The sequence below is a fragment of the Sceloporus undulatus genome, chromosome 5 (genome assembly GCF_019175285.1).
Source record: "Sceloporus undulatus isolate JIND9_A2432 ecotype Alabama chromosome 5, SceUnd_v1.1, whole genome shotgun sequence".
Lineage (NCBI taxonomy): Eukaryota > Metazoa > Chordata > Lepidosauria > Squamata > Phrynosomatidae > Sceloporus > Sceloporus undulatus.
The window spans coordinates 129,380,862-129,405,408 of NC_056526.1; the positions used below are offsets into that span (position 1 = coordinate 129,380,862).

A 24,547-nucleotide genomic window follows, 5' to 3' on the forward strand; every position below is an offset into this window, starting at 1 on the left:
TGTGCTAGAGTTTGACCAGCAGATGTTGATGGAAATCTAGCCTGGAGACAAACAATTTTAGTGTAGAGCAGTAGCAGTCATGGTAGTAGTTCTTATTATTCTACATTTTATTCCAAAATTAGGACTCAGAGCGGCTTACAATTTAAAAGAACAGTACAAAAGCATGGGCGGGAGGAGTGGAGTAGTTGGTATGATTTATGGTTTAGATGTTAGAGTAACTTCTTTTCCTGGCAACAGAGGCTCTTCTTGATAGGAAATATTTGTATTTCCAATAAATCAATTATTAAATCATAGACTCACAGAGTTGGAAGAGACCACAAGGGCCATCCAGTCCAATCCCCGCCATGCAGGAAATCACAATAAATACAATCCTGACAGATGGCCATCCAAGAAAAGCTCCAAAGAAGGAGACTCTACCACTCTCTGAGGCGGTGTGTTCCTCTGGCAAACAGCCCTTACTTCTTCCTAATGCTTAAGTGGAATCTCTTAAAAATTAAGGGAATACATGATTTTTAATAACAGCAAAAAGTGACATCTGAACATAGGTCCAGTTTACAAAAAGATTAGTATCCAAACCAAAGGGGACTACAGATCTCGTATCCCATCCAGTAGAGGAGCATTTCTCTGCTTCCTTAAAACTGTTGCCTGCATTCCTCTACACATTGCTTTTAAATTTTACTTTTGATTTGTATCGTTGATGTATATACGCATGACAGCACAGCAAGAAAATGACAAGAAAAATGTAAAGATGTTTGTCAGATATCTGACATAAAATATAAGAAATCATTTTAAATTCAGGGAGTCAATTACTTATAGGGGAATGTTGTATACTAGTTAACAAATATCTCTGTAAATTTGCAAAAAGCCTGCTACGAGATGAATCTGCCAGTTAGAAGGAGAAATAAAAGTGACCCCCCATCATTTTTAAAATTATACAGACTTGCAGTCTTTCAGGGAAAATGTTTTTCCTCCTAAGAAACTCATCGCTTTTCCTTACAAATTTTTCAACATTATACAAGTGCACTGAAAATGTGACATGCCAGAATGTAAAAGACTCTATTATTTTCTGCGTTGACCCTTTTCATACTCAGGGAGCAACATTATCTTTAATAGGCAGAACTGTGTTTCTTTGTCCCGCTCTTTAGTGCTCTATTTGTTGGCTGTATAATTGAAACTCACTAAAGTGGAGCAGGTTTGTTGGTGACCCCCTACCCCATCTTTGAATGTAATGCATGACAGTAGTTAGTCAGTAACTTTTATAGTCTGATGAGTTCAATTGCTGCTGCTGTACCTTTAAACTCTGGAATCAAACCAGCAAAGAGAGCAAGCTGTGTGAGGTCCAGCCCTCAAGAGCAGCTTCAGATTCAGAGTTGCTCACAGGGACAGGCAGCTCTGATATAGTGCTCACGGCCCTGGCTAGACTCCATCCAGCAACATGGCAAAACATGTAGCCCTTTCACTCTTGCTGCTTGTCCTCATCCTGGTAAACTCATCCCTTGCACGTCGAAAGCTCCTACTGTTCTTGATTGATGGGTTTCGTCATGATTATATCAGTGATGAAGCCCTGGAATCCTTGCCTGGCTTCAAAGAAATAGTGAACAGGGGAGTGAAAGTGGATTACCTGACCCCAGACTTTCCCAGCCTCTCCTATCCAAACTATTACACACTGATGACCGGTGAGTACATTCTTTGACTTTCTCACTAATGCTCTTAACATCCCATAGCCTTAATTGCTGCAGATCACCTAGGGTCACTTGGTTCCCCACAGACTCTTAACACTGTAGGGATGGCTATACAGACAAAAGCTTTCTGATGAACATTCATCCTCAGTAAAAGCTGAAAACCATGTCTGGAATGAACTGCAATGAGAAAAAATCCCTCATGTTTTTCTCCATTTTATTCTCATAGAAGAAACTTTTTGTGCCCAAATAGTCCTGCCAATTAGTTGGAGCCTGTTCACTTGTTTCAAAAACTCGCAGTATAAAAATGTGACAAGGTCAAGTTTTAAATAAACTTTTATTCCTAACATCACTTGTAATGACCCAATACCAAATGATCAAACACTAACTTGGATTTTCCTCTCAGGGGAGAATAGCTGACATTGGTAGAAGTAATTAAAAGATTCAAGGAAAAAAAGAATAATTTTCTTGGCTTGTTCATATCCCACCACTAGAATATTACATTATGATATGCATTCTTCCTCATCTCTCAAAAATAATTTATTAAAATATATTCAGTTATTGCTGAAAATGGACATTCAAGTGTTTCCCTTTTCTTCAAGAGATCAGACAGTCTTTAATCACAAAAACTGCTTAAACAAAAATGGGGAAAAGTGTCATTCCCACTATCTTGCTTTCCTTTTTGGTCAGTGTTTCTCTTATTCAAGAATGCAAATGCTTCCATGGTTGATTTACACAGTAAATAATGCCTATGCTATAAACCTGGGGGGCACTTAAGTACATAGTGTGATATATCCTTAATATATATGTGTCCCCCCCACTAAAAATTAGCAGTCATGATGATTCTAACATATGCCACAAGCAATAACTTTTTATCCTTAGGAAAATGTCATTGGTATGTTTGTCTAGAATACCTTTAATGTTTCAGACTCCAGTTCTAACCATTTGTGCCAGCATTCATGAGTATCTCATTTGTGTAATAAAAATACTTTGTAAAACTGGCATAACAGCATGGTTTATGACTTTGTGCTGGCGTAACAGTAGGTACACTGTATCTTATGATGGTATAATAGCCTTTATTATTGGCAGACTACTTTTTGGGGTGGCCATTCAAATGACCTATCCTAGAGATGCCCTATTTACTTCAACTGATCTTCAGAATCAACAGTTCATTCATGGGAGCTTCTGTAATGTTTCCAAAGTTCACTTGTACTGCTTGATCTAGTAACTCAGCAGGAATGCACAAGAAAGAATATAAACAACGGGAAAAGTGTCCAGGAATTACACAGACTCAAAACTTAAACATCAAAAGGCACATTTTGTATAATCTAAGGAACAACTTTATCAGGCATATGCAACAGTTTAAGCACATTTCTAATGGCTAATCACCGACCCAGAAGGTAAGAATGTATCTTAGGATAAGTAGAGGAAAACTATGCATCATCCCTGTCCAATGGAGAGGGTAGGTGAGGGTCACAGTGTATATTATATTGTATTATATTATATTATTATATTATACACTGTGTAAGAACAAAGCTAGGAGGGGGGCTTTAAAACAGCGATTCCCAAAGTGAGTGGTACTGTCCTGCTTGGGAAAGTTGAAAGATCCAGGGGAACAGTTCAAAAAAAGGTGGCAGTAGGGGGGGTGAGGAAGAAGGGATTGGCGGTGGGGACCTTCAGTCAGTGTATTGGCATGCAAGCAAGACAAGAGGAATCAGCAGCTTTTAGGACGATGGTGGTGTTGAAGGTAGCATGAAACTTCTCTTTTCAGGGTCTCTTAAAACCATCTGCAGAGCCTTGTTGCATGAGCTCACTGCCGCCGTGCCATTTTGGGACAGGCTCACTGGAACGAAAAGTTAGAGCATGTGGCAGCAGGGGAGCAGCAGTGGCAAAAAGGAGCTTTCACATTTGGGACTTTGCTTAAGCTTTGTAAGCTTTGTAAGCTTTGCTTGGACTTGGCTGGCCAATTGGAGCTGTGCTGCTGCTCCTGCTTTCTTTCGTCAGACAGGCGGAGGGAAGAGGTAGCAGAAGAAACAATGTTTTTGTGTGTGTATGAGGGAAGAATCTGAAGCTCTGTGGGGAAGGCATGTCTCTGGGGAAAGAAGGAGAGTACCTGGTTTCGATTCTTTGAAAGAGTCCTTTGCCTCTTGTCTCTCTAAGATCGAGACTCCTTCCACACCAGGAAGAAATGTGGGGATCTGGCTGTGATCTTCTCTATCCTGGTAAAGAAGGATTGAGAGTCCTTCCTTGCTGGCGAAACTTGGGGAGCAGCAACCGAGTAGCCGGTTCAACAGTGACCAGAAAGCCTCTTGCCTGCGCCAGCTATTGCAAGGATGACATGGGCAAATGAGGCAGTTGCTCAGTTGCTGCACCAAGGGTGACCGGGTGCAAAGGGAGCAGCAACTGAGATTGGTTTTTTTGAATTTGCAGTAGAACAGCACACCTAATATCAAGAAGTGTGTGTGTGTGTGTGTGTGCTAGGGTTGTTGCCCAAGAGGAAAGGGGCCTTTCCTGAGTCTAAATTAGCCCAGGGGCTCCGCAGAGGGTAATGCACCTCATACTCTCTAATGGACATTTTTTGGGTAATTTTATAAGGGGGTGAAAGGCCTCCATACATGCTGGAAATGCCATTCGCACACCCCTAGAGTACATTTGGGGGCATTCTGGAGCCAATGAAATGGAAATTGCATGCAAAAAATTTCAAAAATAAATATATGTTTGGCCCTGGGGGGAGGTCACAAAAATGACCCACAGAAGCAATACTTTGCATTCTTCCTGTTACCCTTATCCCACTTGTAGAAACAGTGAAAAGTTCTAGATGCACAGATTTATGCAGGATAGTTTCCTTTGAAAGGTTGTCACCAGTTGCTTATGGCATTTTGTAATATGAGTTTATTTGCAAATATATAAGTTGAGCATAGCAGAGGCACAAACACTCAAATAGATAGCCAAATATATGGTTTTCCATCAGGTTTCCAGAGGACAGTTCTAAAATTGCTTACAGAGATTTTTTTAAAAAAAAACCTCACCTTTTTGATTTTTCTTCAGTCATCCTTAGTCTTTTTCAGGATGCTTATGGAAATTCCAGGCACAGTTGTCTTCAGCTTTAGGCTGTTGTTTTCTCCCTACATTTGTAGTGGTAATGGTGGAAGTACATTGAGCTTCTGCATCAATCTGTAATGCCCATACATTTTCCCAGCATTGTTTTGTGTCTTTTTGAGAGGATCAGAAGAGTAACACAAACTCAATAGCTACCAACTTCTATCTTTTGGCTGTCTCAAAGGTGCTGCAAACTGGTATTACCAGTAAGCACTCGTTCTGGCTTGACTGGGAGCCATTCTTTCTGCTGGGCCCCTTTCAGCAAATAAGCAGTATTTTTTTCCTTCAGAAAAAAAATAATCAGAAGTTTTTGAAGAAACTTTAGTGGCTGGCTCCAGGATCTTTTTTGCAGGCCTAGAACCACCTACTCCATGTTGCTTTTTCATGACCTCCAATCTGGCCAACAAACTGCGTGAATTCCTGCATGAATGTGGCTTGGCACTGTCACTAGGGTTGCCATAACCCGTCTGCAGGCGGGACTGTCCTGGTTTTGGCGGAACCGGCCCGGTGCCGGTCTGGTTCTGCCAATTCAGGGGTTGGAGCCTGGATTTTGCCTTCGCTGCGGGCCAGGTGGTGCTCCTCCTCCTCCGCACGCTCCCACAGCAGCCACCCACCTCCTTCTCTTCTGCGTGGCCACGCAGCTGCGCAGTCCACCCTCTTCCTCCTCCTCCTTTTTTTGCGCACCGCACAGCCCACCTACCTCCCCCTCCTCCTCTGTGCGGCCTAGCTGCCTGCAGCACTTGGCCCCTTCAGGCTCGCTGACCATTGGCAGAAGGGCGGGGCCAGGGCTGTTTCCAGCCCCAGCCTGCCATTGGCCAGCCTCAAGAGGTAGGTGGAGCCTAGGAGGAGGAGTGAGACTCTGGGCCAGCCAGGGGGAGGGAAAAGCGCCCTTTCTTGGTGCATGGTGCCAAGGAAAGAATAAGAGACGGAGGAGGAGGATGAAAAAGAGGAGGGGGAAGAAGTAAGAGGAAGAAGAGGAGGAGGAGGTGGGTGCCCATTTACAAAGGTTCCCCCCCCACAAAGTGTCTTTTTTGTGTATTTTTGGTGCTTTTAATGCTAACAGGTCTGCCTTGTTTTAACAATGATAGCCATGTTAAGTAAAGCCATGTGAAATGCCCAAATGTGATGTCGTGTGTGTTTTGGAATGGAGTGGGGTGGTTTGGCCAGAAAGGGAAGTACATTTCTGCCATCTGTCTAGGAATAATGCCAAAATGTCCTCCATTTTGATCATGCCTAAGAAACATCCATTTATATTAACATTTTTTAAAAATCATCAAATTTTTTCGCGTGTCCTCCATTGGGGGGGGGGGTTCCTACATTTGAAAATGCTGTCCTACATTTGTCCCGGTTTGGAGGTCCTGACTTATGGCAACCCTAACTGTCACCAGAGGAAAAAGCAGAGTTTGGTTGGTCTAAGGACAGCTGAGGGTCTGGGGCCCTTTCTTTGATTTGTCTCCTCTGGTGACACTAACCTTGCCTAGTCTCCTTTCCCTCCTTTCCTCTTCTTATATGAGAAAAAGTCTAAATAATAAGGGTGGGCCTAAACTGCTAGGCCCAAGCGTTGGAGTAGTCAGAGAAGGCTGGAATGGCTTTTTAAGAATTATTAAGGAGACCTTGCACCCCCAAACTTGGTTAACACCAAGAAGATGCACTGCTGAATGCACTACGTGCCTCAAATGGGTTAGAAGAGCCCCAAACTGTTGGCCCATTAAATCCTGGAACTGAAAGAAGACTGTACCAAAAACTTGCATAATAAAGATGGAGGTGGAGAGAAGGACTCTGGCTTTGCCTCTTTTATTGCATCTATGGAATAACAAGCACCATGGTAGAGAGGAGCAGAGATGTTCCTAATATCCATACTCTTTTAAGCTGTAGGACTTAAAAAGGAGCGTTACAGACCACCGCTTTGCGGCGGTCTGCCGGCGCTGCTGTTTGCTCCACAAGGGAGCCGCAGCAGCCAAACCACGCGACTCCCTCACAGAGCAAAAAAGAAGCTCCAAAATGGAGCTTCTTCCTGCGGCGCGGTTATGACGCCGCGAGGCGCCAATGGGGCACTCGCGACGTCATAAGCGCCGCGTGACGTGCGGACGCACAGCGTCCACTATGTCAATATGGCGGCGGCCATGTGGAACGGCCGCCGCCATATTATACGTATTGACTACGTACTAGGGTTAAGGGGGTGCGGAAGCACCACCCCTTCCTAACCCTGGCGGTTTGTAACCCGCCAAAGTTTTTTGAAGGCAAGGAATACTCAGAATTGGTTTTGCCAATTCTTTCTTCTGAAATATAGTTTACAGGACCTGGTATTCACTTGTGGTCTCCCACTCAAATACTAACCAGGGCTGACCTGTTTAGCTTCATCAGACAGGATCTGGTGTTTCTAGGGTACATGGTAATAAAATGAGAAAGCTGCATTGATAAAAGCAGGCATAAGACTAATTCATACAAATGTTTCAGCTAAATGGTTTTTTATGCTCTGGACCATGTGAACATCCATCACAGTCCAAACATCATGTTCCTTTTTCTGTAGTGCTCCAGATCTAAATTTGCTTTGTATGAAAGTCAGTAATGTATTAACTTCACTGAAATACCTTTTGTTTGGAGAGTCATCTCACAGCACCCTTCATCCTGGGTGCTGCCACTATCCCTCTCTCCAAATACACTTCCCCAAAGTACTTGGGGAAGTTCAAAGGATTGATGAAATAATTCCACTTCTGAATCAGTGGTTGCAAGAGAGGTGCTGGCTACAGACCAAATGAGAGTTATATTTTTAAAGAAATGCTATTGGTATGTAACAGGGCAAAATGTCTACAGGGAACTCTAGTTTAAAAGTACCAAATGGCCTGTGTAATATTTTGTCTCCACGGATTACTTGAAACTATACACATTCTACGTATTTAATATTACTCAAAAATAATAATCTGGGAAATTGATAGTTTCCCCTTTCTTTGTTCATATTGTTATGTATTTTCTACATTGAAAGTAGTGAAAAATTCTGAGAATGGTACTAACAGGCTTACCTTATTTTGGATGAGAGAATAGTAGAGATTTAATGTGTGACCGTAATATTTATTTCATTTACAATGCTAAAAGCAAGGAGTAACTGGCATTTCACAAGGCATATCCATAGAGCTGACCTTGCACAGGCTCTCAGGTCTGCAACTACAGTTCCAACTACTTCAGGCACCTGTCAAGATGCAGAGTCAACATTTTGAGAATGTCAAAAACACTCTGAAAAGAGGGACAAATCGTTATTGGATAGATCTTTGGGGCACGCTGGATGTCACAAAAGGATTGGTACTCTAAATACAGTATGTGAATAGCAGGAAGCCTATGTGGGTGGTTAACAGTTGTGCAGGCTTTACAATTGAGGAATAGGAGGGAATAAACATACACATTCTAGCCATCACCCACATGTGGAAAGTAACTGTAGGCAGAGGAGACCAACCATGGGGCCACTCCCTGGGATCTCTCAAAACAGAGGGCTCTAAATTGCATGGAAAACCTCCACAGATAGAAGTGTCTCTCTTTTGTAGGCAAGGAGAATGCAACGAGAAAAAAGATAGTCAACTATGTTGTTGTTTGCCTTCAAGTTGTTTCTGATTTATAGCAACCCTAAGGCAAACCTATTATAGGGTTTTCTTGGCAAGATTCAAAAGGAGGTTTGTCATTGCCTTCCCCTAGACAGAACATTTGACATGTCCAAAGTCACTCAATGGGTTTTATGGCAAAACAGAGTATTGAACCCTGGTCTCTAGAGTCATAGTCCAACATTCAAACCACTATGTCATGCTGGCTCTCGTAGTTTTCTATCCTTACTTTTATTTGCTTACCCTAGGCAACTGGGCAACTCTAAGTAGGCAAGAAGGTGATATAGAGACAATTGGAAGTAATTTGGCAGCACTGCTTGTTTACCCACCCTATCTAATATGTACATGCTTTTCCATGTATTTTCTCTCTCTCTCTCATTCTTACCTTTCCGCTTGGTAGTTGTGAAGCTAGGACAGAACCCTGTGGCAGCTCACTAGTCACTTCTTCCCAAGATGGAGAGGAGCCACTGCTGAGCACCCTTTGGGTTCAGCTGGTCATCTAACTATAAATACACCAAACAGATGCATTGTCTATTCCACATTTTACTAGCTTCTTTGCAAGAATATCATGAGAGACCTTGTCAGAGGCCTTACTGAAATCATGATATGCAATATCCACAGCATTCCCTTCATCTACCAAGCTGGTAATTTTATTATTTAAAAAAGAGATCAGATTAGTCTGGCATGGACTTGTTTTTCAGAAACCCATGTTGATTTTTTGTGATTATGGCATTTCATTATAAATGCTTATAGACTTTTTGTTTAATGACTTGCTCTTGAATCTTTCCTGGAACTGATGTCAGGCCAACCAGACAGTAATTGTTTGGGTCCTCTTTTTTGCCTTTTTGAAGATGGGGACAACATTTCCCTTCCTCTAGTCTGCTGGGACTTCTCCTGCTCTCCAGATATTCTCAAAGGTTATTGCCTGTGGGTCTGATATTATTTCTGCCAGTTATTTTAATACCCTTGGATGTAATTCATCTGGCCCTGGAGATCTGAATTTCTTTAAATTAACCAGGTATTCCTGTACTACCTCTTTATTTATTCTATGATGCAGTATCCCTTCTGCATCCTCTGCTCCATTTTCTTCAGGTTGAGCACCATTTTTCTTTTCTAAGAAGACTGAGGCAAAGGAGATGTTGAGTAGTTCTGCAATGGGCCTACCATTTCCTCCTTCTTCCTTTTACTACAGACATAACAAAAAAAAAACCTTTTATTACTTTTAACCTCTCTAGCAAGCATGAGCTCATTCTGTGCTTTAGCTTTTCTGACTTTCCCCCTACAGGTGCTAGCTATTTGTTTGAATTCCTCTTTGGTGATTTCCCCTTTTCTCATTTCTTATGTATGTTAAAACTTACCTCAGTTGAAAGTTCTTTAGTCATCCATCCTGGTTTCTTGGGACACCTCCCATTTTCCCTTCTCATTGGAGCTATCTGAGTACTGTATTGTATTCTGGGTAGAAAAACATGTTTTTGAGAGAGAAAAAAACCCTTCTTTCCTGCATAAAAATGATCTCTGTGTAGAAAAGGAATTATTGTGAATTCTGGAATATTTCAATATGACAAGCATACAGTGATGGAATATTTGTTTTATCCACAAGTGGAGAGAAAGCTACTGTAATTATTCATCCCTGCATGTGAAAATGAAACATCTAAGGATCTACATTCCTATTAGAGAGTTAAATGTAACGTGCAAACCTGTGACTATTTCTTTCTAGAGTTCCTGCGCTGTATCTTCCTAAGCTGATATATAACCTGATTCTATCTGGCAACTACTCATGGTAATGTGGGTGCCTTGGGGCAAACTATACATGGGCAGGCAGCTGTGAGCATATATGCAGTATCACACGTAAAGGGAGGGGCATAAGGATTTACTCGTACATGAAAAGGAGAGCTCCACTGAAGGAAACAAAACTCATCCCCATTCCTCATCTCACTGTTGGTTACCCTTTGTACCCTATTGCCATTTACCTAGTTTTGAAGCACTTTTCTAAAGTTTTGTTCTGAGACTCAAAGTGAACTAGGCAGGCAGAAAATTCTTAAAACTGCCGCATGCAGGAAAGCAAAAGAGGTGCTCCTATCAATGCTTTTGTGCAAAGAGTAGACCCTAACCCAGGTTTGTCTAAGATTGTGTGAATGGTGCAGGCACATAGACAAATATACTTGGCTTCCAAGCCACTTCAAGCATGTGAAGCATGGTATTCTAGGACAGTGCTCTTCATGGTTGTAGTTGGTAGACCAATGCTAATCCCTGAGTCATCAGCTGACACTTACCAGTACGTTTCCAGGAAATTATGTGAATATCATAATCATATGACATAAATATGGTCTTGGTCCTGGGAACTGGGTTGCCTCAGTGGTATTCCCACACCGGGTGACACCCAGTGTGAGGGGCAGGATTTCTGGTGGGGTTTCTGGGGTGGGGTACCCGAAAAAAATCCCCCCATGGGGCCTAGGCACCTGGAAAAGTTCCTCCACGGGGCCTTGGCACCTGGAAAAGCCGCTCCGCAGGGCCTGGCTACCCAAAAAAGCCTCCGCACAGCCCAATCAGCACCTGTGTGGGGCGGGGAGATGATCTGGTGTCACCTGGTGTGGTTTGAACCTCCTGCACGACCTTAGTGACACTACTAGATTGACTATCTGTCATATCAGATATCATGAACAGCACTGTTCCAGAACATTGAAAGGAATTAATCATAAACAGAGGTGTGGTTGCTAAATGAGGGTGATCAGAGCAGAAACTCCCTATTCAATATAGCTGTATGACATTGGCACATTTACAAAAAATACACTTCCTTGTACCATGTTTGAAAAACAAAGACTACAATTTTACTGTTACTGAACACTGAAGAGATATAAAAGTGAGTGACTGAACAAGAAAACCAAAATAAGGCTGCTTTGGTTTCATTTCTACAAAAGCATCATGCTTAGTATCTGCCAAGGAGATACTTGGCAAATTTACTGCTGCACCAGAAAGTATCTTAGCAATATAGCATATTCTTTTTTCTTTCTGGATTTTACTGTGTTGAACCTATCTTCTGTACATCACAGTTCACATTTATGATTAGTGGTGCTACAATTTTATCACTAGCAAAGAAGTTGGATCTCTGCCTGGCTCCAAAGAGACTGTTTTAAACCAGACAGTAAAAGTGGATTATCTGGTTTTCCAAGTCTTGCCTATTAAAATTACTGCTTGTGACTGACTGTATAGTGCTCTAAAAAAGGTATTTTTTAATGTGAAAGGTTTGATAAGGTCACCCAATTTAGCTATGCTACAAGGTGAAAATACTGCCAGTGTCACTTTTTGGAGAGCTTTGAATGGTATGTCTACAGTAAAGATATAAGCCAAGCTGGAAAGGATGGGGCAGCCATATAAAGCAGTAATGTGGAAATAAAAGGAAATGTGCAGAGGAAGCAAAGAAAATACAGGCTGGGCCCACCTCCTTGTGTTCTAATGTACTGACAGAGGTCCCCTAGTCTGGTTCACTTCCACCATCACAGCTAGGTTCAAGGAAAACTGTAAAGCAGACCTGTGAATTGTATGGCCTCAAGATATTGTTGAACTGAAGGTCCCAGCATTCCTCACCATTGGCTATGCTAGACAGGGTTACTGGAACTTGCACTTCATCAGCATCTGGGCCAAAGCTGACAAAATGAAAATCAACATGGGGAAATGTAAGATACAGCAGTTAGGGTGGAAAAAATGAAATACACAGCTATAGGATGGGGGACACCTGGCTGAACGAGACTATGTGTGAAAGGGATCTGGGGGTCCAAGTAGACCACATCTTGAACATGAGTCAACAGTGTGGTGCAGCTGCTAAAAATGCCAATACGATTCTATGCTGCATCAATAGAAGTATAGCGTCTAGATCAAGAGAAGTGGCAGGGGGTTGGACTGGATGGCCCTAGTGGTCTCTTCCAACTCTATGATTCTAAGTAATAGTGCCACTCTATTCCTCTTTGGTCAGGCCCCACCTAGAATACTGTGTCCAGTTCTGGGCACCACAATTCAAAAAGGATGTTGAGAAACTGGAGCATGTCCAAAGGAGGGTGACTAAAATGGTGAAGGGTCTGGAAACCACACTCTATGAGGAACAACTTAGGGAGCTGGGATGTTTAGCCTGTTTAGAAGAGAAGGTTAAGAGGTGATATGACAGCCCTGTTTAAACATTTGAAGGGATGTCATATTGAGGAGGGAACAAGCTTGTTTTCTACTGCTCCAGAGAACAGGGCCAGGAACAATGGATGCAAGTTCCAGAAAAAGAGATTCTACCTCAACATTAGGAGGAACTTCCTGACAGTAAGGGCTGTTCAGCAGTGGAACACACTCCCTCAAAGTATAATGGAGTCTCCTTCCTTGGAGGTCTTTAAATAGAGGCTGGGTGGCCATCTGTCAGGGATGCTTTGATTGAGAGTTCCTGCATAGCAGGAGGTTGGACTGGATGGCCCTTGTGGTCTCTTCCAACTCTACAATTCTATGGTTCTATGCTCTGAAGAAGGTCTGGTTTAAGCAAGAGTGCAAGAACACCCCAACACACTTCCTTTCAGGTAAAGCACTCTGGGCAATTGGTGGTCCTCCAGATATTCCCGGACTACAACTCCCACTAGTCCTAATCAACATAGCTTGTGGTAAGGGATGATGGAAGATGCCACCTTACTATGGAGAATAGACTCCTTCATCTCATTTCATTCACAAATATGGCACATAAGAGACAAAACCATCTGTATTTGTCCCATTATATCCTATTTTTACATTGGATTTGTTCTCTTAGGAAATCTCTGGGAAGTATGTTTTTCTGAAGGGTGAGGGATGCAGTAGGGATCTCCTACAAAGTATTCTTCATCCCCTCACTAAACTACAGTTTGTGAGATTCCGCAGAAGAAAATATGACATTTAAATTGATATGTTTAAAGTGAGATAAAGATGATACAACAGAGATTTTAGACCCTTGGGCTGGTGTATACAACAGAAAATATGAGTTAGGCATGTGTGTACTATCCTGACTCATTAATGACCATACATATTTTGTAATAATATTTTGCAAATACAGCAGCATTTTCTCATCACATGTTCCACTCCTCTGTTGTTTCTTTATAGTCCATTTTCCTCCTCACTGCCACAGACGATTATGATCTCAGGTGAAGAAAGAACAAAATAACTTTTAAAAATAAGTTCTTGAGGGCAAACATCCAGAGACCTGAAGCACCAAACAGAAAGTAATGTGAAAGTACTTTTCTCTGTTTTCTATAAGGGGTCAACAGCTCTTTAACCTGCACTGCATTACATCTAGGCTGGCTGATGCTTGAAGAGAGAAACACTCAGGCATGTGATGCTTGTCAAAGGCAATGAAGTATAATCAGGAAAGTTTCTGCAACAGGGAGATGTGTGAAAAAGTACTTTTCTAAAAGAAGACCAGTGATGCTGAAGTTGGACAGGGTATGTGGTAATGAAATGGTCCAGTGGGATTATGAGCTTCTCTGTGTATTCAGATGGTTTAGATTCTAAACAAATTTGTTAGTCTGTGTGACTTGCAGAAAGGCCTTGGCAACTTGGGAGAGAAATTCGGGTCAGCGGTAATGTCTTGATAATTATATATCTGAGATCTTCTTTCCACAAAATAATTCAGTAATTTTTATTTGTGACAATATAGTCTTATGTTGCATGGAACCATATTTGTATGCTTATAAATCCTTGTGTGTCAATAAATGATGTAAATAATCAACAGGATAGTGAATTGATTGCAGGAAAGGGAATAGGTACAAACAAGAGGAGACATTGATCTCACTCAGAAAAGCTAAATTTACAGATTCCCAAAGTAAGTGAATAAGTTATCCTTACTACACAGGTTTCTAAGACTATCAAAGTATGCCAATTGGACATTGTAATAAAAATTATTTGAAAATTCTTGGAATGGCGCAATAACAATCATAATTTCATATTCAAATAATGTGTGTGTGCGCGCGGATTACATGAGAGGATAATGGTGATGTGTGTTATTACACGTTGAGCATCCCCAATCCACTAATCCAAATACTCCCAAATCCAAAACTTTTTGCACCGACATAGAGCTGTGAGTGGAAAATTCCACACCTACTACTCATCTGATAAATTGCAGTCAAAACCAAGGGACACAACAGACTCTTTATTCAGTGTCCCCAAAGGAAAAAAGACCCTCCCAGCCCCTACCTGTTCAGTGGACTCACCATATCCACAGGGGTTTGGTTCCAAGACCCTGTGTGGATACCAGAAAAATCAGATGTTGAAGTCCTTATGCATAAAATGGTGTAGGCAGCAGCAGAGACAATGGTAAGCTCTCTTGCTTCTGGGAAGCCCACCAGCCACCTGCTTCTGCATTTGACATGGCAGCTATGGCACTCCTGCTCATTCTTTCCCAAGGTGGAGCTGCCACCTCAGCCAGTGCCCTAAGAACAATTCTTAGTCAATCTCACTGCATATATGCAAATATTACAAAATCTGAAAAAGTCAAAAACAATTCTGGTCCCAAACATTTCACAAAAGGAATAAATTATTATTATTATTATTATTATTATTATTATTATTATTATTATTATTGTTGTTGTTGATTCAATCTCCACCCCACCCTTCCTCTTAAGAACCAATAGGTGTGCATTTTCAAAATGTATGTTAAAATTTCCTGTTTGCATGACAAAAAGGTGACTTGGGAATTTACTCACCAGTCAAAATGGATCCTCAACAAATGTTTGTGCCCCATCTGGCTAAGGTAATCTACTTGTGAAATACCTTTCACTCTACTCAATTTTGTAAAGATTCACAGTCTTCTCCACATGTTTTAATTATCTTTGTTCAGTTTCAGTGAAGATCACAACCAGCAGCACAGGACCTAAGAAGTTTAAGCATTATTGTTCACCTATACGAAATCATGTTAGAACAGTTTTTGCTATGCCAGCTCACACTCTTTCTCTCATTTCCTTGTTATTTGTCATTAAGTCAGATTCTACTTATGGCAACTCTATCAGATTTGAAAGAGCTCTGTTCATCAAGAGTCCTGCATAGGTCTTGCAAACTCAGGGTGGTGACTCCCTTTAGTAATTCAACCCACCTGCAATATGGTCTTCCCTTTCTCCTCTTGCTTTCTACTTCACCAAAGATTATAAAAAAAAAATTCAATCATATCATCTCATGATGTGTGCAAAGTATGATATCCTCCATTTAGTCATTTTTGCTTTTATTGAGAGTTTAGGAATGATTTGCTCTTGGAAGCTTTCATTTGTCTCTTTGGCAGTCTATAGTATCTGTATAACTCCTCCAGCACCACATTACAAATTAACTTATTTTCTTCCTATCTGCTCTCTTCACTGTCCAAGTTGATTTGATTGTGCCATTGGATTGTGAATATGTGTTTTCTGATTATTTTGGTATACTTATGATGCATTAACTTTTGTTAAGTACTAGAAAGTGCACAAAGAATCTAACATACGATCTAATATTCTGATAACTGTATGACAAGTATAACATTGTTTTCAGGTAAAGCAAAGTCAGTTCTGAGAAAATTAGAGTGTTCTGTGGGCTTGTTGAAAAGAAACCTATTCACTGCATTTGAAAAAGAAATATAATGCTAATAGGCCATTCAGTGTGTTTCATGCATTTCTCACGAATCATAATGCTAAGAGGTGATTCACCATGCTTCATATACGTACCTCTCATGACTCAGCTTAATGGTTAACTAGTTACTGTTCTCTCGATGTGTTCCTGTGCACTACTCCTTTAACAGAAAATTTGGTACCAGAGACAGAAATAACATGGAAGCAATAGGGATAGGTTCATGTGCCGCAAAGAAGAAGAAGAAGAAGAAGAAGAAGAGCACTTCAACATATTTTTGCAAACCTTTTCATCCAAAACTAGATATATGAAATGAAGCAACCAGGTCAGGTAAGCCTTGAATAAGTAAACAAAAACACCTGAACCTCCTGGAAACTATCTGAAAGCTTCTTCTTAAATGTATCTGGAGATAACCTTTTCTTTCACCAGTGTCAACTTTGAAAATGAAAAAAAAAATGATTTTCATTTTAGTGGACAAACGTACAGATCTATGCTTTTTAACATGCTGGGGTAAACCAAGCTTATCTGCTCTTCTGTTTCCCCCTCTGTTTTACTGTTTACATTTACTAAGTAAGGGATTCTGGAGGCAGCTGCTGTTTACCTTGCTTGTTGTAAGAAGGGACACACAGATAAAGTAGGACTGGTGAGTCCTGTTCTTTCTCAGCTCAGGGTTTATTGCATTGTTTACTGCAGACACAATGCTGCAACCCAACACATCGTCCTCCCAGTGCCAATGCTGCCAAAAAAAATCTAGTCAGACAGAAGACAAGGTGAAAAGTGGGGCTGAGCAGCCATAAAGAGACTTTGTACAAACGTGTTTCTTTGTCAGAGGGTTTGTTAATTGAGGCATGCCTTTATAAGAAAAAATACAACACAAAACATAACCAAGTGTTTTAACCCCCTTACCTATCCCCCTTGACCAATGCCTTCCATATCCCAAAGCAACAAGTTTCCACACAGCTGGACAGATTAGTATGTAACTCACATTACATTTGCAGGAAGGTCTGAAAGAAGCCTGCTGTGTCACTGGAATCTAATAATGGAGTCATCTGTGGAACATTAATTCTCCACTCGACAGTGCTCTGTTTGAGTTATGATAGGTGAAAATTCTGAAAACACATGCCATACAGAATTTATTCCATCTTGTCACCCCAAAGTGTGGATGCTGGAAACATAAAATCTCATATTCACACAACTTGGGCAGCTGGTACTTGAAAAAATCATGAGGACCAGATTAACAATTACAGCAACACACTCTTTGTGAAGCAAAGCCCTGCAGTCTTATTTTTCCTTCAGGCCCACTGACTTCCACATTTTCCTCATAGTTGTGCTGCTTTCTAAATTCTCAACAGCTGTTAAGACTGAAAGATTAACGCTCTCTCTGCCTTGCGCAGCCCTGAATGAATGAAGTTGATCACAATGTGAATGGATTCTTCTCAAATGTTTCTTTAGCACCCGTGTGGTAAAAGCCTCCAAAGAAAGCATGCTGTGTGAATTCCTTGGCACAGCTGCTGAGACAATCTTCTGCCCGATACAGGAAAACCTAACTGGCTGAAATCTTACATTTATATCTCAAAGTATCATCTGAAGAGAGAGAAAAATACCTTTCTGTACTCCATGGCAAAATACAATATGTAGCTCCATACCTTCCAACATTTCACAGATGGAAGCCAGAACAACAGTGGGTTGGGATAAGGATGGCAAAAGTTATTAATGAGGAAGGACACACAAGATAAGAGAGGCTGCAGCAGTTTGCTTTTGTCTGAGCCTTCTGGGAAGAGCATGATTCTGCCCCACCTTTCCTCTCCTTATTGCTGACTTATCTGCTTTTTTACAAACTTAGTTTGCATCAGTGAAAATAAGCAGAGGACAATGAAAGAAAGCTGAAGGAGAAGAGGAAAACCGACATTTTAAAAGCAGCTGAAAAGTGGGATGATAGAGCATTAATTGGGACTATCCCTACCAAACTGAGACAGTTGAAGGGTATGCAGCTGTGTGATCTCAAATGTGGATTCCACACAGAGACAGGGAGCTAGGGAAATGTAGTGGCTATGAGTGTGAGCTGCAAACCCTGAAGTTGCATATTCAGATTTTGCCTTTCCTGCTTTTGCCACTTAATTTTTAAAATATATTATCTTAGCTGTATTTCCATCATTCAAAGAAGCTTCTATAATAATACATACATTGGGATATAATAAAATGTATTCACTTTAAGGATAATGACCATAACCTACATTACAGTGTTGTAAGAATGATTGAGATCTTGTATGTTAAATGCTTTGAAATCTAACAAAAGGTATTAGACAGTTATCAAGTGTTGTTATTATAGTGGTTTATTCCTTTACAATGCTTCTTCTATGTAACTACATAAGCACTGAGCTAAAACAATGCAGGGTTACAGAATCACAAAGGAGGTTATGAATAGCCAGTATTTGCTGCAGCTTTAAGTTTTGCTTAGTAATTTGCTTGTGGAGTTTTTAATTTCATCCCCTGCATACATTTATATTTACACATACGTAACCAGTAATGCCATGACTGCCTGAAAGTAAAAGGACTGCAATAACAGCTTGCAGGATGTTGACTAGAAACCAACAGATTTTCTGGCTGAGATTCAGAAGTTTATTTGAACTATTATATTCTTAGGATGTACATCCTTTTGGGCTTTTTTTCTATTACAAAAGGAAGGCATACTCTCCAACTGTTGTGATTTGGCAGAGACAGTCTCAATTAATCCTCTCATATCTCCCTTTTCAACTGCTCTTAAAATGCCTTTAGAATCTGCAGCTTTCGGCCTCTGAGGGAGAGAGAAGGCTGGCCCAGTTCCATCAGGGGCTGGCCTGAAGAAAGAGGCTCCTCCCTCCCTAACTGTCATCTTTCGGCCTCTAGAGAGAAGGCATGCCCAGTTCCATCAGGGGCTGGCCTGAAGAAAGAGGACTCCTCCCTCCTGTCATCTTCGCCTCTGGGGGAGAGAGAAGGCTGGCCCAGTTCCATCAGGGTGCTGGCCTGAAGAAAAGAGGCTCCTCCCTCCCAACTGTCATCTTTCCTTTCGGCCTCTGAGGAAGAGAAGGCTGGCCCAGTTTCCATCAGGGGCTGCCTGAAGAAAGAGGCTCCTCCCTCCCTAACTCATCTTTCGGCCTCTGAGGGAGAGAGAAGTCTGGCCCAGTTTCCATCAGGGGCTGGCCTGAAGAAAGAGGCTCCTCCCTCCTAAACATGTCATCTTTCGGCCTCTGAGGGAGAGAGAAGGCTTGTTTGCCCAGTTCCATCAAGGGCTGGCCTGAAAATAAGTAAGACCCTCCTCCGTCCCATCTGCTTTGTCCATGGCCTCACGCCTCAGATTGCGAGAAGAATACCTTTGGACCTGATTTCCTCCACCCCTCAACCATTCCCTTCCTCCTTTGTGTCGTGTCTTTTTAGAATGTAAGCCTGAGGGCAGGAAACCGTCTATTATCCCCTCCTTGTAAACCGCTCGGATTCCCAGTGATTGGGTGGTATATAAATAAAACTTATTTATTATTATATTATTATTATTAATTATTATTATTATTATTATTCAAGCAATCTCATAAACCAGATCGAAAGTACTACTATAGCTTGAAACTTTCCATATTGGTAGAATTTCAGCCAGGAGTGATGAGGACAAGTATCTGATTACAACCAAAAGAGAGCATAGTTTAATGACGGTCTAAGGCCATCACAAGATAAGTTCAGCTCTTACCAACTCATAACAACAAAACCAATAGCAACCAGGCACCTCTATAGTCTCACTCCAGGTAACAAATGAGGGGATACCACTCTTAACTTAGGCCCGGTTCAGACTGGTCATTAAGAAGACGCGGCCTGGTGGCGGAGTGGGGTGTTGCATCCATATGATGCATGTGTCCTGACTCTGTCCCCCAGGACGCCAGATGCCATGCGCCGCTCCACACAACATGTGGAGTCATGGTGCTCCTCCGGGGCTGGCGTCTACAGTATATGATGCAGTGCTGAAAGAGTGCACAAAGCCAAGGCAACATGGCTATGGCACCCTGAAAGGCCAGATCAGGCCATTGTGTGTGGTTGCCACGGCCCTGATCTGGCTGAAACAGGGGCGGCTCCATGCTGCCCCTTGGGGCTGTCTGAACAGTCCCTTAGTTTCCTGATGAGTTCTCCATTCTTCCTCTCTTGGGCCTCCAGTTGCCATTTTCACTCAGCCTAATTCATCACTGCACTTTTAGTTGTAGAGGATGGCTAGTAAGAAAACATGCATTTATTGTCCACCTTGCTTCAAATATCATTTGTTGAATGTCTACACACACACACACACGTACGTATATATCTCTAGGGGTAGTCAGGTTGGCCAAACAGCAAAATATAGCGAAAACCAAAAGACATTATAGGGGGCTCTTGGTTCCACTGGGGTTTGGTTTCCGGGACCCCTCATGGTGCGGTACCCTCAGGAGGGGAGAGCACAGCAACGAGCTGCCACAAATGCCTCCTGAAGCCCAGGTGCCAAGGAGCTAGTGTGCTTTTGTATGAGTATTATTCATAGCAAGGGGGTCCAAAATCAAAAGAAATACCTTTTAAAATAACAAAGGAAACAATATAATTATAATAATTGCAAGGAATACTTTAGCTTACTTCTGGAAAATTCAATTCCTCGCAACCCATTCAAGCATAATGCTCTCAAAGAAGCATTGTGTTAAGAGCTCTGGCTTCCACGAGAAGGTTTATTCTGCAGTCTATGGTTACAGTACTTCTTTTTTTAAATGTGAAAGTATTATCGAATCAGAAAACCTGGGGCATTGTTGAGTTTGCAGTAAGGGAGGCTGGTTAATAAACAGTCGGAGCATCCTCAATTGATCTTGCTCTCATTTCACAAACAATTTAAATCGCAGCAAGGCCTTAATGACACCATATTAGGCACATTTGTCCAAACGTAAATTACAGCAGTAAAGAAAGCGATTCATGGCCTTAAATATCTAAGAAAGATTCATGCATGGAAAGAAAAGTGTTGGCATTAGATGCTCTTACTGGGGATTATGGATGTTACATTTGAGGTCAGTGGGGTTAGCCTCAGCTAACTTACTTTTTTCAAACTTCAGGGTGATTTCACAAAAGGATGGAAGAAAAGGAAGGAAGGAAGGAAAGGAAGGAAGCGAAGAGAAGTCTGTAGGCTCTGTTTCTTAAACAGGTTTTGAATTGGTTTTAAAATGTTGCAGAAAAAAAAAAGGATACAAAAAAATGAATGCCATGTAGCCCTTCAAAAATTAAAAAGTGTGCATTGGTGGAAAGGCAGGATTGGACCTGATCCTGTTCAATTCTTCACCAAGGACATGTGAAGCTGAGGATAAATTAGGCGAGTAGAGTAAGAACTAATTGTACCATATCTTCATATCATCTGTTCTTCATTATGTCTGGGGTGCATAGCGTAAGTACGTCCATATGACCCCACATTTTCTTCCCTTATTTCAAGAGACAATATTCAGGATTTTCTGGGCTTGACAACAGTTTAAGAGGGGATAGATATATAGTGAAAAATGAGGATACCAAGCAAGTGTTTTTCATTTTCCAGGTCGCCACTGTGAGTCCATCAGATGATTGGAAACTACATGTGGGATCCTGCTACAATACGTCCTTTGATAACGGTGTTACTAAGAGAGCCTCCGGCCGCTTTGGTGGAATGGATCAGAGCCTTAGGGTCACTATGGTAAAAGCAAGAGGAAAGTCTTTATGACTATTGCCTGTTAGTATTGCCAAATCAGTGCCTCTTAAATTGCTGACGTGGGCCCCAGACAGACAGGACAAAACTGAAGCTGCTTCGGGGTCACTTTGGAAGTATGCTGTTTAAATGATTTATGTGTCTAAGAGTCCGGAAGCTGCACCAAAGCCATGCTCCAGCCTTAGGACTAGAGCATTGCTTTGGCATGGCTTCTGGACTCTTAGGACACATGCGTCATTTAAACAGCATCCTCCAAAGTGACTCAAGCAGCTTTAGTTTGGCCTGTCTGTATGGTGCCTCAACTCTGTATGTTTGTACTTGTTAACAGTGATACTACAAGCCTCTTCTGATGCTCTCATTCGACCTAACACACAGTACAGATGGCCCCCCTTTTTACAGAGCTGAAATCCCACTTATCAGCCATGTTTAGCAAGTAAAGTGAGGCAGAATGGAAATGAATCCAGCCTACCCCTTTGTTGTCTCTCCCAAACTGATAATGAAGGGCTTTCAGCCTTTACAAACTGACTTCACTTACAGAGGAGAAGAAACGGGATTGGGGCCAAAAAAAACATCGGCAAGGCATCCGTTTGTGTGTTCATTCTGGGTGCGTACAGGACAGGAACATCCTTCTACACGTTGTTTTAATAATCTTTCATATGTGTTGCTGCATCACAGCGCCTGTGTTACAGGCACCTCTCAACACAGACAGCTTATTTACAGGTATATGAGAAGAATTGCTGTTCTTTGTTCATCTTGACCATGAACCGCTGTTGTTGTGAAGCCCTGGTGGCCACAGTGTTGTAAATCCTTTACTGCAGCCATTCACTCAAAACAAAAAAAGGTTGTGAGTTTCAACAACCACAAAAGGGCCCAAAGCTCGACTCAGGCTGCATCCTCTCCGAGGTCGCTAAAAATGGAGTACCCAGACTGTTGGGGCCAAATTAGCTTACTTGCTAATAAGCTACTGCTGTTTCACTTTCACCGCTATGATCTTTTGTAATAGCGGTATATATAAATAAACTTATTATTATTATTATTATATAATTATATTTGAAAACAGGGAGAATCACTTAATATTGCAGCAGCCCTGCCTGTTTTTGCTTATGGAACCATCTATTAATGGAGGAAAATTAGTTTGATTCTGGTCTTTATAGCCTAAAGTGTCAGCCCTACTAGAGTAGACCACACTGAATCAATGGACTTTACATAAGTGATGACTTACCCTCCATAAAAGCTAGGGCTGGGCCTCCTCCCTGCTCTCCTTTTGGAAGCAGCCAAAGACTTTTCTATTCAAACAGAGCCATAGGAGTGCATTTTTACAGTGTAATGTTAATAACCTCACTGCATTTTTTGAATGCTTTTATGGTTTTTAAAAAACTTAAAACTGTATTTCAGTATGATAACTTGTTTAATTGCATGTAAACTTTTTTTTTATGCTCAGTTTTTGGCCTTTTTCTTGTTCTGAACAATTTTGTAAGCCATTGGTCCACACTAAGAGATAGATAGATAGATAGATAGATAGATGATAGATAGATATAAGTTCCATTGATTAAGTGGGTCTTCTCTCTAGTTAGACTGAACAATTGGATGAGACTATAGTACAAATTCTGTTCCAACATGAAAACTGTATGGTGGCTATTTATATAGCATAGTTACAATCACATTGTATATTCACACTAAATACATATGTATGCTCTTATGCGTATACAGTACATACCAAATGACAATGGAGCAGCTGCCCCACTCATTTATGTTCTCTGCTGGTTCACCCATCCTATCACATATGCATATGTCACATCCTCCCTTCATACAATGCTGCATAAGGCCATTCAATAGAAAAGGCAATGTCTCAACAACAGACAGACAGACACCATTCTTTCTTTCTTTCTTAAACAAGATAGATGGACAACAAAAACATTATAGTACGTTAGCCACCACACTGTTGCTACTTGCTTTTAAATGATCCCCAATCCACCAAATGCAATCTCATCTTTATGGTAGTTTCCAATTACAGTTCAAACTATAATTCTTACTAAAACAAGTTCACAGTAAAGAAGAATTAAAACAGATGTATACATTTTAAAAATGGGGTAATTTATTATCAAAAGACACTAATAATTTAAAAGCTATAGTAGTTGTTTTGCCCAACCACTTAATAAACCTCCTGTTTAAAGAAGAATAATACTTGCTCCCCAGTTATGGATCTGTTCAGTAGCTAAGCGCTTCATCCCAAGGGCTCAAGCTAGGTAGCAACATTTTAAGTAAATATGTGTTTAATTAAAAGTTGTAAATAAGGCCCAAAACAGACCACCCAACACCGCAGGATGAAAGTGTCCATTAACTCTGTAGGGACCCACAGCAGCCAAATTGGAAAAACCGTGTTCTTTTTACAGTGCCCGTGCATATCACGAGTGTGCTATTGGCGCACACAGTGACGTAAGCGATGCCCAGTGACGGTATATGTTGCACGTCCCTTACATCAAGATGGCAGCGTCTATGTGGATGGGACGCCACCATGATGCTGCCGTCATTATACACTAGGGTTCCAGTTAATGTGCGCTCCTGAATCCTAGTATCGGCGGCAGCACCGCCCCTTTTGGCCCATCTGTCTTGGTGAAAAATAGCACATTAATATAATGGCATTAGATGTAAATGTTAATTATTTCTCTTCACTTTATAAGCACTCATTTGCAAAATTAAAAAAAAACGATGGAAGCTCAAAGTTTTCTAAATATGTCACTGCCTGATTTTAATATTTAGCATAAATATTAGAATCAGGCATGACTTTTTAGAAACTTTTTTTTTAATTTGCAAATGAGTGCTTATAAGTGAGGGAAAATAATTAACACCAGAGTGCCTAAGAACACTTCCAAGCCATGCTTGGAGCAAAGTACTGT

At 41.3% G+C, this 24,547-nt stretch overlaps 1 protein-coding gene across 1 annotated transcript in view; it reads left to right on the plus strand.

Annotated features, from left to right (window-relative positions):
* Positions 1-1,371: 1,371 nt before the first annotated feature.
* Positions 1,372-24,547, plus strand: part of ENPP6 (ectonucleotide pyrophosphatase/phosphodiesterase 6) — a 42,349-nt gene continuing 19,173 nt past the window's right edge. Inside the window, 5 exon segments of the mRNA XM_042466576.1 lie at positions 1,372-1,676; positions 21,504-21,515; positions 21,518-21,553; positions 21,556-21,582; positions 21,585-21,661. Coding sequence (XP_042322510.1) covers positions 1,436-1,676; positions 21,504-21,515; positions 21,518-21,553; positions 21,556-21,582; positions 21,585-21,661 — 393 coding nt within the window. The 5' untranslated portion in view covers positions 1,372-1,435.